Source organism: Lynx rufus, unplaced genomic scaffold (genome assembly GCF_022079265.1).
Source record: "Lynx rufus isolate CCGP_SWC_20201006 ecotype Redwood Valley unplaced genomic scaffold, mLynRuf1.p SCAF_1, whole genome shotgun sequence".
Classification (NCBI taxonomy): Eukaryota; Metazoa; Chordata; class Mammalia; order Carnivora; family Felidae; genus Lynx; species Lynx rufus.
In genome coordinates this window covers 239,759,853-239,773,821 of record NW_025814823.1, presented here as the reverse complement: position 1 = coordinate 239,773,821, position 13,969 = coordinate 239,759,853, and the positions used below count along the sequence as shown (strand labels likewise).

Sequence of the window (13,969 nt, the reverse complement as noted above, 5' to 3'; positions counted from 1 at the left end):
GACTCTGGAAGCTGCATAAGCTCCTCCCTTGGTCCCATGTGCCTTTCCTTCTGCTGCATTTGCTACACACCCTTCCCATGTACTAAGATTAGGGGTGGGATTATGGGGGCGATGTGTGAAAGGCTGATTCACATTAGCTTTGTGAAAAATGGACCATGAGTGCCTACCTTTTTTTAGTTTGTGGCGAAACGGGAGATAATCTATGCAAAAACATTTTATAAAGAGTGAAGAATTACACACATAGGTGGCATTGTTGCTTTTATATGGCAAGTGTTTTTATTAGATGTCATTGCAAATACATAGCATGTGCTAACTGAACATGGACACAAGCCAGATGCAAAACACATACCAAGGTTATCAACTGAATACAGGAAACACTTTCTTTCCCTTTGGTGGGAGAGACCCTCACAATAGCATGAGTCCTCAATAATATTACTAGTTTCTGTCATCATCATTAGGCAGTTCTGTTACCTGACAACTTTTATTTATAACTCTAGGAAAGAGAAAATTGGAGGAGAGAACAATTTATTTACGGAGTGATAAAAACAGACAGAACACTACTGAGAATCAGTACTGTATCTGACTTTCTTAAAAACAATCTTACCCTATAGCGCAGATATGAGGTTACACTGTTCAGCCTAATAAAATATTACAGCTTAAAAAAAAAATCCTCCTGAGAAACTGCATCTTTAAGAGCTGAAAAGCATCAAGGAAGCGGGACCCTGTGTCCCGCTCAGAGGGTGGTGGGAGTGGAAGAACACTCGGTCGACAGTGCTACACGCGCACGCGGCAGAAGGAAACCAGAAAATGATACCCCGAAACGCCGCAGCGTGGTGAAGACGGCACGCCTCACTCCTGCCCTACTTCTCTAGTATGGCTTTCTCGACTGCCTTGTACTTCTTCAGTTCAACAATCAGTTCCCAATATTTGAGATACAACCACATGAGTCTCCCATTCTGGCGTCTGTTGGTATTCCAGACATCGCCACAGTATGTGTCGTGCTTAAATATGTCGGTCAAGCCGGCTGCCATGTGCAGGTCGGCGGCAACCGGGTCAGTGGATGCTCGGACCAGCAACCTCTTCTCTATTTCCAGCCGCCTGCTGCGAGGGAGGAGCAGGCTGCAGTAGATGCTCTGTCTTTCCGTAAGAGCATCTTCACACTCTTTCAGCACAAGCCTGGCCCTCCTCTGCCAGTCTTCTTCCTTTTCCAGGAAGCTCAGGTATGTGCTTCTCAAGGGCTGCAGCTGTCTCTTTTCTTGCATGACCTGAGCCCGCTCCTGTTCCAGAAGCTTCTTTTCTTCTACCAACTTGCGCCCCTGAGAGATAAGGGCTTCTCGGTAACTAGTTGTTCTGTTTTGTTCTTTTTCAAGTTCCAAAGACAAGTGAGCAACCGCACGCCGGTTTTCTGAGATCACGGCGTGGTACTTTGCTTCAAGATCCCGCTGGAAAGCAGCCGTTCTCTGACGGTACGCTTCTCTCTCTTTTTCTATTTCTTTCTGGGACTCCCTAGACCAAATCCAACCTGACAGGAATAAATTAGAAGAGACATTTAGTGAAAAGTCAGAGTTGAAGTTCTGTAAGCTTTATTTTTAAAAAGCATGAAAACAAAAAGGCATAAAGCAGCTAAGAACAACATTTCAATAAAATCTTAAGCCCTGAGAGATACAGATAACATTTGGTATGAAACCACATAGCACGCAAAGTCCGCATCTTAAAATCAGACAGGGGTTCCCAAAAGGCAAGTGTGACAAGGCTGCTGACAGTTCCCTCTTCAGCCTCATCTCCTACAGCAATGAAAGTCTACCACTGCTTTCTTTTGCTCTCAAACCCACCACCACTGCCTACTCTGACTACAGTGCATATACTACTGGCAAGGTTTAAAAGTTCAGCGCACCTGCGTGGCTCTGTCAGTTAAGTGTCCGACTCTTGATCTCAGCTCAGGTCATGATCTCATGGTTTGTGAGACTGAGCCCCAGGTCAGGCTCTGTGTTGTAAGTGCAGAGCCTACTTGGCATTCTCTCTCCCTACTCCACTCACACTCTCTCAAAATAAATAAATAAACATTAAAAAAAAAAAAAAAGAATAGCATCCTCTTCCCCACTGAGCAGTTTAAAAACAAAAAAAAATCACTCTCCATACCCAAAATCGGAAATATCTCAAATTGAATTTAAAAAGAGTATTGGTAGATGCCAATACCGAGATGACAGAGACGTTAGGATTACCTGACAGAGAGTTTAAAGCAGGCATGATAATATACAGCCTAAGCAAAGAAATAGAAGATATATTTAAAAAAAAAAACCCAAAGGAAAATTTTAAAACTGAAAAACACAATAAATGAAATAAAAAAACACGGGAAAAAAAGTGTGGAGAAGGGAGAACCCCGACAAATGGCTAAAATAATAAAATGCAGATGAACACAGACATAAAATACTAACAAATGTAATTCTACAATGTGTGAGAAGGATTACATGGCATGACCAAGTGGAGATTATTCCTAAAATGTAAGAGGCTTCAATATTCAAAAACCCATCAGTGTAATCCGACATGAGTAGTCTAACGAAGAAAATCACATGATCCTATCAATTGCTACAGAAAAACATTTGACAAAACTGAACACCCATTCATGATAAAAACACAGAAAGAAACATAAAAACAGAGAGGACTTTCCTCGCCTTGACAAGGAACACCTGTGAAGACCCACAGCTAACATTGCACTTAACGGTACACACTGAACGCTCTTCCTCTAAGATAGGAACTTCTCAAGGGAGGCCTGTAAACGTTAGCCAGTGCAAGAAAAAAGAGGAAAAGGAAATAAAAGACAAACAGATTGGAAAGGAAGAAAGAAAACATTAAGTCTCATACCTTATACTCATAAAAAAAAAATTAACTCAAAATGGATCGTGGATTTACGTGTAAAACATTAAGACTAAACTATCAAGAAACAAGAATCTTCAGGATCTACGGATAGGTGAAGAGCTCTCAGGAGGAAAAGCATGACCCATGAAAGAAAAAGTGACACACTGGACGCCATCAAAATTAAAACTTTTGCTCTGTGAAAGCCTCCGTTAAAAGAACGAAAAGACAAGTTACAGAGTGGAAGAAGATACTGGCAAACCAGATACCTAGCAAAGTAGGAGAATCTAGAATATAGTAAAAACTCTCAAAACTCAACACGAAAACACAACACAACTAGAAAATCACTGTGAGACTGGAACAGACACTTCATGGAAGAGGCAACGTTATCAGCCATTAGGGAAATGCAAATTAAAGCCACAATGTGCGTAAAATAAAAACAACGGTGACCTCCCCAAATGCTGTGGAGGATGCCAAGAAACTGGATCACTCACACACTGCTGCTGAGGATGCAAAATGGTACAGCCACTTGGGAAAACATTTTGGCATTTTTTTTTTTTTATTAAAAAAGTTTTTTAATGTTTACTTATTTTTGAGAGAGACAGAGAGACAGAATGCAAGTGGGGGAGGGGTAGAGAGAGAGGGACACAGAATCCAAAGCAGGCTGCAGGCTCTGAGTTGTCCACACCGAGCCCGATGCAGGGCTCGGACCCACAAACCGCGAGATCATGACCTGGGCTGAAGTTGGACACCCAACCGAATGAGCCAGACACGCGCCCCCATTTTGGCATTTTCTAAAAAAACTAACCGTTGATTCTCAGGGAGGCTGACAAGAGCAAATGCTTTTTATGATTCAGTGTTCTGCACAGTGCCAGCTTCTAGGTCAGAGCCTGGGCAGACCCAAACCCAGCCCTAAGGGTGTTGCCACTTAGAAGCCTGCCATCTTGCAAAGCACTCCTAACCCTCAGGAACGCTACCTGTTGCCTGTGGCTAGGGTGAGTGAATTGGAAGGCTTAACCTTACACTGACTAACTACGATTAATTAGTTTTGAGGCTGGGACAGGCCCTGGAGGGACTCTCGTGTTCCCTTTGTTTTCCAGACTCGTTAGCTTTTTTTTTTTTTTTTTAATTTTTTTTTTTCAACGTTTATTTATTTTTGGGACAGAGAGAGACAGAGCATGAACGGGGGAGGGGCAGAGAGAGAGGGAGACACAGAATCGGAAACAGGCTCCAGGCTCTGAGCCATCAGCCCAGAGCCTGACGCGGGGCTCGAACTCCCGGACCGCGAGATCGTGACCTGGCTGAAGTCGGACGCTTAACCGACTGCGCCACCCAGGCGCCCCCAGACTCGTTAGCTTTTATAGTTTTTCATAACAACTTTTACTTTTGAGGTTCTTGCCTTCTCGACTTTTGAAATGTTGCTTTTTGTCCCTGACAAGGTTCATGGAATACTGTGCCTTTTCTTCTTGGTTGTCTTATTTAGGTAACAGGATATGAGAAAACTTTTAACTTGGCATTCTTATAAAGATTCTCCAGTAACATATTATTACATAGTTTAGAAATTATAATGCCAAATATGGGTGTTAATTAGCCTCCTGGCACAGTCAACGTTACAGGTGATAAGTGAACAACTGATAAATGCTACTCTCCTCACCCTTCACTTCCTCTATGGCAAGCCCTTCGACCTGAGAAATCCAGGCACATAAAAAGACACTCCGTAAAAAGTATCACTGCTAAGAGAGGGCAGCTTGGACTTTTCTTCCATTCAATTATTCAGTTTCTCATATTCTCTTTTAATTAAAAATTTTTTTAAATATTTATTTATTTTTGGGAGACAGAGAAACAGAGTGCAAGCAGGGGAGGGGCAGAGAGAGAGGGAGGCACAGAATCTGAAGCAGGCTCCAGGCTCTGAGCTGTCAGCACAGAGCCGGATGCAGGGCTCGAACTCACGAGTCGTGAGATCATGACCTGAGCCGAAGTCGGATGCTTAACCAACTGAGCCACCCAGGTGCCCCTCAGTTTCTCATATTCTTAACTGCCAACCCAGAACTGTGGGATATGACAAAATATAAAATCAATTCCTGAACATCGGGAAATGTATCACCGTCGTGGAAAATAAAAGCTAAGGGCTGGAATACTTATAACTGGCAATTGGTCATTTCCCCAAAGTGGTACAAAGTCAGTTCAAACTAGAAAGAATCTGGCCAAGGCTGAGCAGAGGTTTAATGGATAAAGTCTCCCAAAGGCTGATTTTCTAAAGACAACCAAAAAGGCTTTCTTTTATGCCTGTTTTATTTATTCTTCCCTGTCAGTCCTTATGAGGGCAACTGAAGCAAGAGAGCCCCCTTCAGAGCAGTGAAGTCTGAAATGGGAGCTAACAGTTACTAAAACTCACCCCACACACAATGCTTCTGAATATCTTGTTTTATTTAGCCTTCACAACGCATCGAGGTAATTATGATTAGCTAGCTTCAATGGATAGGGAAACCAAGGCTCAGGGGGTTAAGTAATTTGCTTAAGACTCACTGTATGGATAACACTAGAATGTACACTGGCATCTGTCCGTGCCCAAAGGCCAAAGTCTTTGGGCTCCACACTTTCAGTCCCCAAAATGCAAACGTTAGGAAAACCATGACTTACGAAAAGCAGCCAATCCCAGCATTGGAACCAACAAGGCATAATTCCATCTGCTTCCATCACCCCCATCAGCCCTGGAATTAGGCCGGATATTCCAATTTGGAGGGTCATTTAAATTATTCATGGAGATATACCTTGAAGTAAATAATAAAATCATTAATCACATGAAAGGAATAAAATACATCTGGCACAATCGTGTCATCCTCTTGGCTCAATTCTACCTATGAGCCAGCCACATAGCACTGAGTCTTACAGGATTAAGAAAAAAACAAGGCCTCAGACAATAGCAACTCCCCAGGATATAGTGGCGGCAAAGACACGCCTCAAATAAGTGAAGTAGAAGGAGAAAGAGATAAGGTCTCTAACATAAACAAGCTTTAGAGTACGGTTGTACACAAAGACGTATCAATAGGAAGGTGTGAAAACACTGGCTGCTTCAGGAAATGAATGACATTGAGAGGTCCAGTCAGCGGTGTGTTGGGGAAATGGGAACAGGCTAGGAAGGCTCTCCTGCGTCCCCACAAACACCACAATTAGACGCTTCTGCTTAGAGCTCATGCTGTGTCTCAGTAACTAGCCTGGGGTCGAATGTTAGTATGAAATGTACCAATTTACTAAGTATCCACAGGAGGTTGGGCATTTTCACAAAATAGAGCAATGAGACTTTCAGCTTATTTCTATGTGATGGCCACAAATAATACACACTGATTACAAAAGAAATAAAGCAAACATAGGAAAAAAGGAATCTAATTCAATTTCGAAAGATTTTAATGGGGTTTTCAATAAATACTTAACATCTAAAACTAAAGAATTCTAACTGGCAATAAAGAAATGCCAAAAAAATTATGTTAAGGAGTTTGTGGTAACTATACAACAAAAAACTAGTTATCTGAAAGTACTAAACTGCAAAACTCTCAAAGTAGGGCTGGGAAGGACAGTGTTCATTTCCTTCAAGCCAGTAAAGTCCACTTGGTGGGCAGGGGGAGGGGGGGCATAGGGCCTGAGGAAACATACAATCCTAATAAAAGCAGCCGAATCCTAAATAAAGACAAAGGGTTATACACAATTGTATTCTTTATGGTCTTATTTAGTACTAGCAAAGACTTGGAAACAACCTAAATGTCAATAAAATGGGAATGGATCATTGTAAACTTACTCAGTAAAATAATCCGAAATTATATTGCACAAAATTGCGCACGAAAAAGATCCTAATAATACAAAACGAAAAGCAGGATAACGACTAAACGACTAAAACTATTGATTTCCCATGCCACTTCCTTCCACAAAAGATTTCAGGTAACTTACATAAACACACACGAAAATTAAAAACACTTCCTAAATCTGAAGCGAAATCAGGCGACTTGGCGAAGACACTTAAACCTCGGGAGCTGCCCTCTCCACCGCTGGAGCCCCCCGCCCCGAGTCGACCGCGCCCGGGAACACTATCTCCGGAATCCCTGAACACAGCCTGGCGCCCTGACTTACTCCGACCCCAGCGCCACCCCCGCCCTCCTGACCTGCCCCCCGGAACCCCTGATCCGCAATCTACCCCTGGCCACCCTCCGGAGCTACCTCCAGAACACCCGACACCCCTGATCCCCAACCTACTCCCGGCCCCCCTGACCTCCCCTCAGGCCCCCGGCCTAATCCTGGAACCTCAATCTACCTAGCAACCCCGAACTCCCCTCAGGCCCCCGGCCTACCCCCGGAATCCCAGACCTCCTCTCAGGCCCCCGGCCTACCCCCGGAACCCCCGATCTCCCCTCAGGCCCCCGGCCTACCCCCGGAACCGCAACCTACTCCCGGAACCCCCGACCTCACCCAGCCTCTCCCAAATGCAGCCCAGGGCCTGGTCCCGCTTAGATCACGGCCAGGCCCTCCGACCTACCCCCGGGCGGGGACCGCCGGGCCCCGGGTCCGTTTAGCGCCACTGTCTGATCCTGTGCGCAGGCGCGAAACCCCCTCACGCCCCGGGGTCGCGGCGTGGTGCGCAGGCGCGGTGTCCCCTCGTCCGGGCCCGGGCGCTACTAGGTGCGCAGGCGCAGTCTGGCGCGGGGGTTGGTGGGACAGCACCGTGTAAGGCAGACATGTCGGGGGTCCGGGTGGTGTCGCGGCTCCTGGGCGCCCGGCGCCTGGCACTGACTAGGGCGGTGAGTCGGCGCCGTGGGGCGGGCAGGGCGCGGGGAGCCGAGGAGGGGCAGGACTTCCCACGGGGCGGAGCGGACGCCGAGTCCCCCCGGCGCCGGACCGGGACGGGGTCGCGAGGGTCTGGGGGAGGATGCGGTGAGGAGGCCGCCCGAAGGGGTGGGGCCGACCCGGAGGGCCGCGGGACTCCTTCTGAAGCCAGCGAGTCGCGTCCCGGTGAAGGTCATGACCCCGCTTGCCGTCCCCGGGGACCCTTCCCCAGAGTACTAAGGTCGCCCCCGCCCCAGCCTTCGGCGCGTGGGGAGGCGTGTTTGCCCGAGGTCACCCTGGCAGGTGGCGGCCCGTGGGTGCCCCGGGCCTCTGAATCCAAAAGCGCCCTTAGATCTCCGGCGGAGGCGGGCCGGCAACCGCAGGCGCGCGCCGGCCGGGCGCTGTGCCGATCGCCCTGGGGACGGTCCGTCGGGTGCCAGCAGCCCCGAGGACCCGGCCGGGCTCGGCCCTCCCGCCCCAGGCAGGGTAGGTGGGAGGCACGTCTGACACCGGCGCTGGCGCTTGCCTGGCAACTGTTTGCAAAACCGCGCTTCTTCGGGGAAAGCGAAGACCCGTGTTTCACACCGGGATCTGGCAACTTTTGGACCTTCATTTTGGGTTTTGTATGGTGGCCTTTTGCGCACATTAGAAAACCAGGCGAAGAACGTCAGCGCTCTGACCGCAGACCACGTTCGGGCGACGGCGCCGGGAAGTCTGATTTCCCGTGCGTTGTCTGCCCGGACTCCGGTCAGTCGTGGATGACCGTCAGGGTTGTGCCTTCTGGAGCCCTTGCTTACCGGATTGTGTCAGATGTACTCCTTACAGTTACGTCTTCAGGATCTACCTTTTCAGGTTTTATTTCAGCACACTAAACTTGGAGGGGTTGTTGTTTGGGTTCTTTTATATGATCCGCCTGCCCACCTACTTAGTAATGTAATTACAGAGTGAAAATCCCAGTGGGAACCGAGGCATTCAACAGTATTGACTGGAGTTATGCCTGTAATTATACCTGCAATTTTCTCCATTTTGAAATACAGATACTAAAAATTAAGTTAAATGTGAGAAGGTTAACTCCGCCATCCTGCCAATGCCAGAGAACGTTTTCAATGCTTTCTCGTGCTGCTGTGGTTGATGCTTCCTGAGCAGAGGTCCCCACTCTCCACACCCCACCCATCTTGGGCTCTAAGTCCACAAGCTGGATGGGCAGTGGGGTATTCTTCGGCAAACGTGAGCAGACTTCTTAGTGCCTCCTGCTTGTTAAGTGCAGTGACCAGTAACTGGTGGTGCTGGGAGAAGAGCTAAACATGTGTGTCCTCGGTCACCCCAGCGTTCTTGTGCAGACTAAGACCCCTCCAGTCTGTGGAACTCCCTTGACCACCTGCCTGCCCTTTGTTTATGACCTTGTTGTCCTTTATGTAAACTGGACTAGAATTCTAGCTCTGAGCTCTTAGCTGCAAGTGAGAATAAGATTCTGAGCACCACTGGTCAGAGTGTGTAAACCTGTACTTTTGTATTGGCTTGATTGGAAGTTATCTTGGTTGAATCAACTATTAGCTGCCAGCATTTACCCTTCTTTTTACCTTGATGAAGATAGCTTTTCCTGTGGAAATTAATTCTGCCCCCAAGCAATATATGTAGTGGAATTTAAGATTGGCAAAAACAAAAGCATCAACTTAGAACAACAACAACGAAATGTATGATCACCAACTGAGAAATGTGCACGGAGAGTAGATGATGAGGGTAGTTTGAATAAAATCCACAGAGAATTTTTCTTGATTTCATTTTGTTCAATTCTCTGGTGTTTCCAAGGCAGTTTATATTTACAGCTGCTTTCAAGTTGCAAAATCATCAAACCTATTTTGCGTTGGTTTCATTTTTAGTTATCTTAATGCACTGACATAATTTGCAGACTGTTCTGGTGTATTGAAAGGAAAAGTAAAAGCAAGGTCCTTAAATAGTTGCTGGTTAATTGCTTCAGATGAGATTTTTCAAATTCTTTAACATGGATATCCAAAGTACTGTTCTAGAGTAAGTCAGTTTTTCTTTGAATGTATTGTTTTGAATTTGGTTTAATGATGTATCTAGAATTACATTATTTAGGCCATTGTGGTAACCTTTTTTGTTTTCCTTTTTGGGGTAATTGTACCGCTGTGGCATTCATTTCTGCATTCTCTGGGATGTTTTTCCTGGTTCACTGGAAAAATTGTGGCTTGGTTTTGATACGTAATCTGGATATGCATCTTATTTTGGAGTCCCAGAGATTTTTCCTAAGGCTCCTTACCTAGGGGGGATGTACTGAATCTGGTACCAGCCAGGCAGACCAGAGTTCAGACCCTGGATAGACTCCATTTCTCTTTCATGAGGGTTCTGGGAGGTAGCCTGTGACGCCCTGGTGTGGTGATCATTCTAGCCAGGACCTACACCTACAGCCTGTGCTCGATAATCTTGTGAATTGTATTCTAAGCATCCCTGTTTTAAAAACCTTTAAACTTCTAATGAAAATAATTACACATAGTTATAAAAAAAAAAAGTCAAGGAATACAGAGGCTTTATAAATGAAAAGGATTGAGACCCTCTCCTAACCTCAGACCTGTTCCCCAGTGAAATCACTTCTGAATCGTTTCTGTTATTGGCCGCTGGTGTTTACCTCCATGTCTCTAGCTAATGTGCAGGCTTATGTTCATCCATTTTGGACTTTGACTTGTGGCTCTGAATGAGGACTCAGTTCGCTTAAACCATCTTCCCCCATCCTCAGTTCTTCCCATGGCCTTCCAAGGCACTTTCAGAGCCTTTATGGGCTGCTTTTCTTATTATACAGATTGTACTTACAAATAGTTTCTTGTCTGCAATTCATAGGTGAACGCTATCAGATGGGGACCTGTACTTCGCTAGATTAAGGGTTTCAATATCTCTGCCCTTCTCTTCAGTTTTCTCCCTTTTACCATTTAAGTCATTCACTTGTGCTTTCATGTCATTAAAAGCTCTGTTTCTTTTAATTCTGCCTCCAAGGCAGATTTCCTCACGCTTCTTTACGTTTCCCTGTTGGAAAATGTTTGATAGTTTTACTTCAAAAAATGTTAAATAGTTTTATTTATAGACAAATTGGGTTAATTTTGGGCTCTCCAGATTCTAAAATTGCTCCTCAAATCCGATTTGGATAAAAAGCTAGTATTCTATTTTCCACAGGGAGATAGTATGATAATTTGTTAAAGATTTCATTTTAACAGCTGCCAGTGTTTGAGATGGCCGTGTGTGTCTATCTTTATTTAACGTGAACATCCTAGAAAGAAGAAATAAATACTTAGGGAATCTCACTGTTACTATTTTACTTTTTTACAGTTCAACTTAAGCAGGTAAGTTTAATGATCAGAACAAAAATGGGATCGCTTAGGAAAAACTATATAAAAGACGCTTTACAGTATAATATGTCCTTTTCATGTTGATTATTTTTATAGGATTTAATATGTGATTATTCTTCAGTTTTCTGAATTAAAATTGTTCAGGTGGCCATAAAATCTGGAAACATAGACAAATATACATAATAAATAGTTTACTCATATTCCAACAAATGTTCAATGAATGTGCTGTTCCTCATTAGCATTTCATACTTTAACAAGTTATGCAAAACTGCATGTGCACCAAAGCACTATTTCCATCAATCCTCGTACATCCACCTACAACGAATCGCTTGTGGGGATTTGTGTGTCTCACTTTCACTGAATAAACGTGTGCCTTTAGCACACCCAAGGTGTAATTAAGGAAGAAGTGTCTGTCATCTGTGTTTCTGGATTGTGTGGTCCTGTTTTTGGTTTTGTTTTTTTTTTTAAGTTTCACCTACTATAAGTCTTAAAAACATTTTTGACCATTCGTATTATACCAAGAAAAAAGATGAATACTAAATACGAGCTAATGGAAAAACAAAAATTCATTTGTTTTACCCTTTCTATTTCACATCACAACATTTTACTGAAAATGAAGGGATTTTTCATCTATAGATAAAAGACTCTAAATGGTACTTAGGTTGTTTTACAAGTTTGATTTTAAAATCGTTTAGAATTCACAATGGGTCTTACACACAATGATTTCAATAAATCAGGCACTCCAGAGCACAATCGGAGGTGTAACAGTTTTGTGATGACTTCTTAACAGTCCAAGGAGATAAAGATCTTTTTTTCAAATATGGAAAGAAATTAATCTTTCTGCAGTATTAACCCCTAAAAGCTATCTTCCTTTATAGACTACAATATTATTGTCAATTTAATATACTTTTATTTTTTTTAATCTTATTTTTAATGTTTGTTTTATTTTTGAGAGACACATCCAGTGCGAACGGGGGAGGGACAGAGAGAGAGGGAGGCGCAGAATCCTAAGCAGGCTCCAGGCTCTGAGCTGTCAGCACAGAGCCTGATGCAGGGCTTGAACCCATGAACCGTGATATCATGACCTGAGCCGAAGTCAGATGCTTATCTGACTGAGCCACCCAGGCACCCCCATATACTTTTAAAAAGAACTCCCAGAGGAAGAAATTTCTGGAGGTTTTCCCAAATATATACAGCTACTTTTTCTGTCATGCTTACAACATCTGCAAAGTACGGAATGTTCAAATGCAGATTCTTATGATCAAGGGGCTCCATAATTGCCTCCTCCATATACTCTTTGAGGTCAGTCACTTTCATAACTATTCCTGTAATAGGATCAATCTCTCCATGTACTGTCACCACAACTTTATAATTGTGCACGTGGCCATTTGGATTGTTGGCATTCCCAAACAATTTCAAGTTTTCTTCATTACTCAGAGATGTGCTGTGGAGCCAGTAGGTCGCTCTGAGGGAGATGAGGTGGGACAGTTGCGTGGTGTTCTTGGCTTGCCTTCCCACTTGGTTGGTGGTGGGGCTGGGACAGGCTCTCTGTTTCTATTTTGATTTCAATTTGGTATTGTAAAATGTATTGTTCTTTTTTGGAACTATTACCTTTATCTTGTACTTTACTAAAATTTCATGAACATTTGTATTTTGCTGACTTGGTTCTTTGTTAAGATGTGATTTTTACCATTTAAAAATTATACTAAAGCAGAAGAATATTCTTTTTAAGTTTTTTAATTCGTTTACTGGACAAAAAGTTGACTTATGTCAATAAAAACAAAAGTACTTAGGGGCGCTTGGGTGGCTTAGTCGTTTAAGCATCTGACTTTAGCCCACATCATGGTCTTGTGGTCCATGAGTTCGAGCCCTGTGTTGGGTTCTGTGCTGACAGCTAAGAGCCTGGAGTCTGCTTCAGATTCTGTGTCTCCCTCTCTCTCTGCCCCTCCCTGGCTTGTGCTCTCTCTTTCTCAAAAATAAATAAACATTAAAAAATACATATATACTTAAAGTTGAAATTGGAGAATTCAAGAATATTGCATTTATCAGTTCAGGTCTACTTAGAAATTCAAGAAACTTCTTTGTAATTGGAACTGTTAGCATAAAGTCAACTATTTGTGGCAGGCATCATTTGGTCTCAGTGCTTAAGAAAGTCTAAAAAAATATTTTTAAGTTATTCTTGAGAGAGAGAGCGAGAGGTGGGGAGGGGCAGAGAGAGAGAGAGGGAGAGAGTGAGCATCCCAAGCAGGCTCTGCACTGTCAGCACAGAGCCCAGATGCAGGCCTAGAACTCATGAACTGTGAGATCATGACCTGAGCCAAAACCAAGAGTCAGTTGCTTAACTGACTGAGCCACTCAGGTGCCCCTAAATGCTAAAGAAAGTCTAGAGGTTGGAGCCACCTGCTCCATTTGCAAGCGGCCAAGCCCTCCAGCCTGGCCTGAGGCCATTAATCTTCAAAGAAAGTCCTTCTGTTCAAAACCACTCAGAGTTCATTTTGTATTTTGCCAAATTCTCCTCCCTGAATTCTCCACTTGTTTGTCCTACAGAATAATTTTTTTACCCCACAGAATAAATAGCATCTCTTCCAAACTGCAGAATACTTGAAGACATCTCTCATATCCCCTTTGTCATTGTTAAACATACTTAATTCCTAAAACTGTTCATGAAATTGCTAAGACTTCATTTTATCAGTAGCCGTCTAAAATGCAGTCATAGAACAGAAAGACATGCCTTATAAGTTGGTTTTCATATAAAGAAGATGGCCCCTCAGGCTGGGCTGTGATTTCATTAATACCAATTTTCTTGAGTAAATGTGTTCATAGGGTGGAACATTTAAGCCAAAACTTGGAGAGTTGTAGAGATTAGCCAGGGAATGGCCAGGGACAAGTGTTCAGACAGGGAACAGCACCCTGGAGTATGACAGAGGAGAGGGGATGTGGCTACA

At 44.0% G+C, this 13,969-nt stretch overlaps 2 protein-coding genes across 6 annotated transcripts in view; one reads left to right on the top strand and one right to left on the bottom strand.

The window, feature by feature from the left end:
• Positions 1 to 253: 253 nt before the first annotated feature.
• On the bottom strand, positions 254 to 7,480 carry CCDC127 (coiled-coil domain containing 127). 2 transcript variants are annotated; one of them, XM_047094579.1, is made up of 3 exons: positions 7,379 to 7,480; positions 5,494 to 5,624; positions 254 to 1,522 (listed from the first exon to the last, which is right to left on the bottom strand). In XM_047094579.1, the coding sequence occupies exons 2-3, from the start codon at positions 5,612 to 5,614 to the stop codon at positions 861 to 863; spliced, it is 783 nt and encodes a 260-aa protein (XP_046950535.1). In that variant the 5' UTR covers positions 5,615 to 5,624; positions 7,379 to 7,480; the 3' UTR covers positions 254 to 860. The 2 variants fall into 2 exon arrangements, with proteins under 2 accessions (XP_046950535.1, XP_046950544.1); XM_047094588.1 differs by having other exon boundaries at positions 7,312 to 7,396.
• Positions 7,481 to 7,495: 15 nt separating this feature from the next.
• The window catches only part of SDHA (succinate dehydrogenase complex flavoprotein subunit A), a 30,115-nt gene continuing 23,641 nt past the window's right edge, over positions 7,496 to 13,969 (top strand). For 2 of the 4 annotated variants that reach the window (XM_047094561.1, XM_047094552.1), the window contains exon 1: positions 7,496 to 7,640. In XM_047094561.1, coding sequence (XP_046950517.1) covers positions 7,578 to 7,640 — 63 coding nt within the window. In that variant the 5' untranslated portion in view covers positions 7,496 to 7,577. Of the gene's footprint in view, positions 7,641 to 8,460; positions 8,518 to 8,781; positions 8,893 to 13,969 lie in introns of those variants that run through there. The other 2 variants (XM_047094570.1, XM_047094544.1) reach the window with 2 other exon arrangements.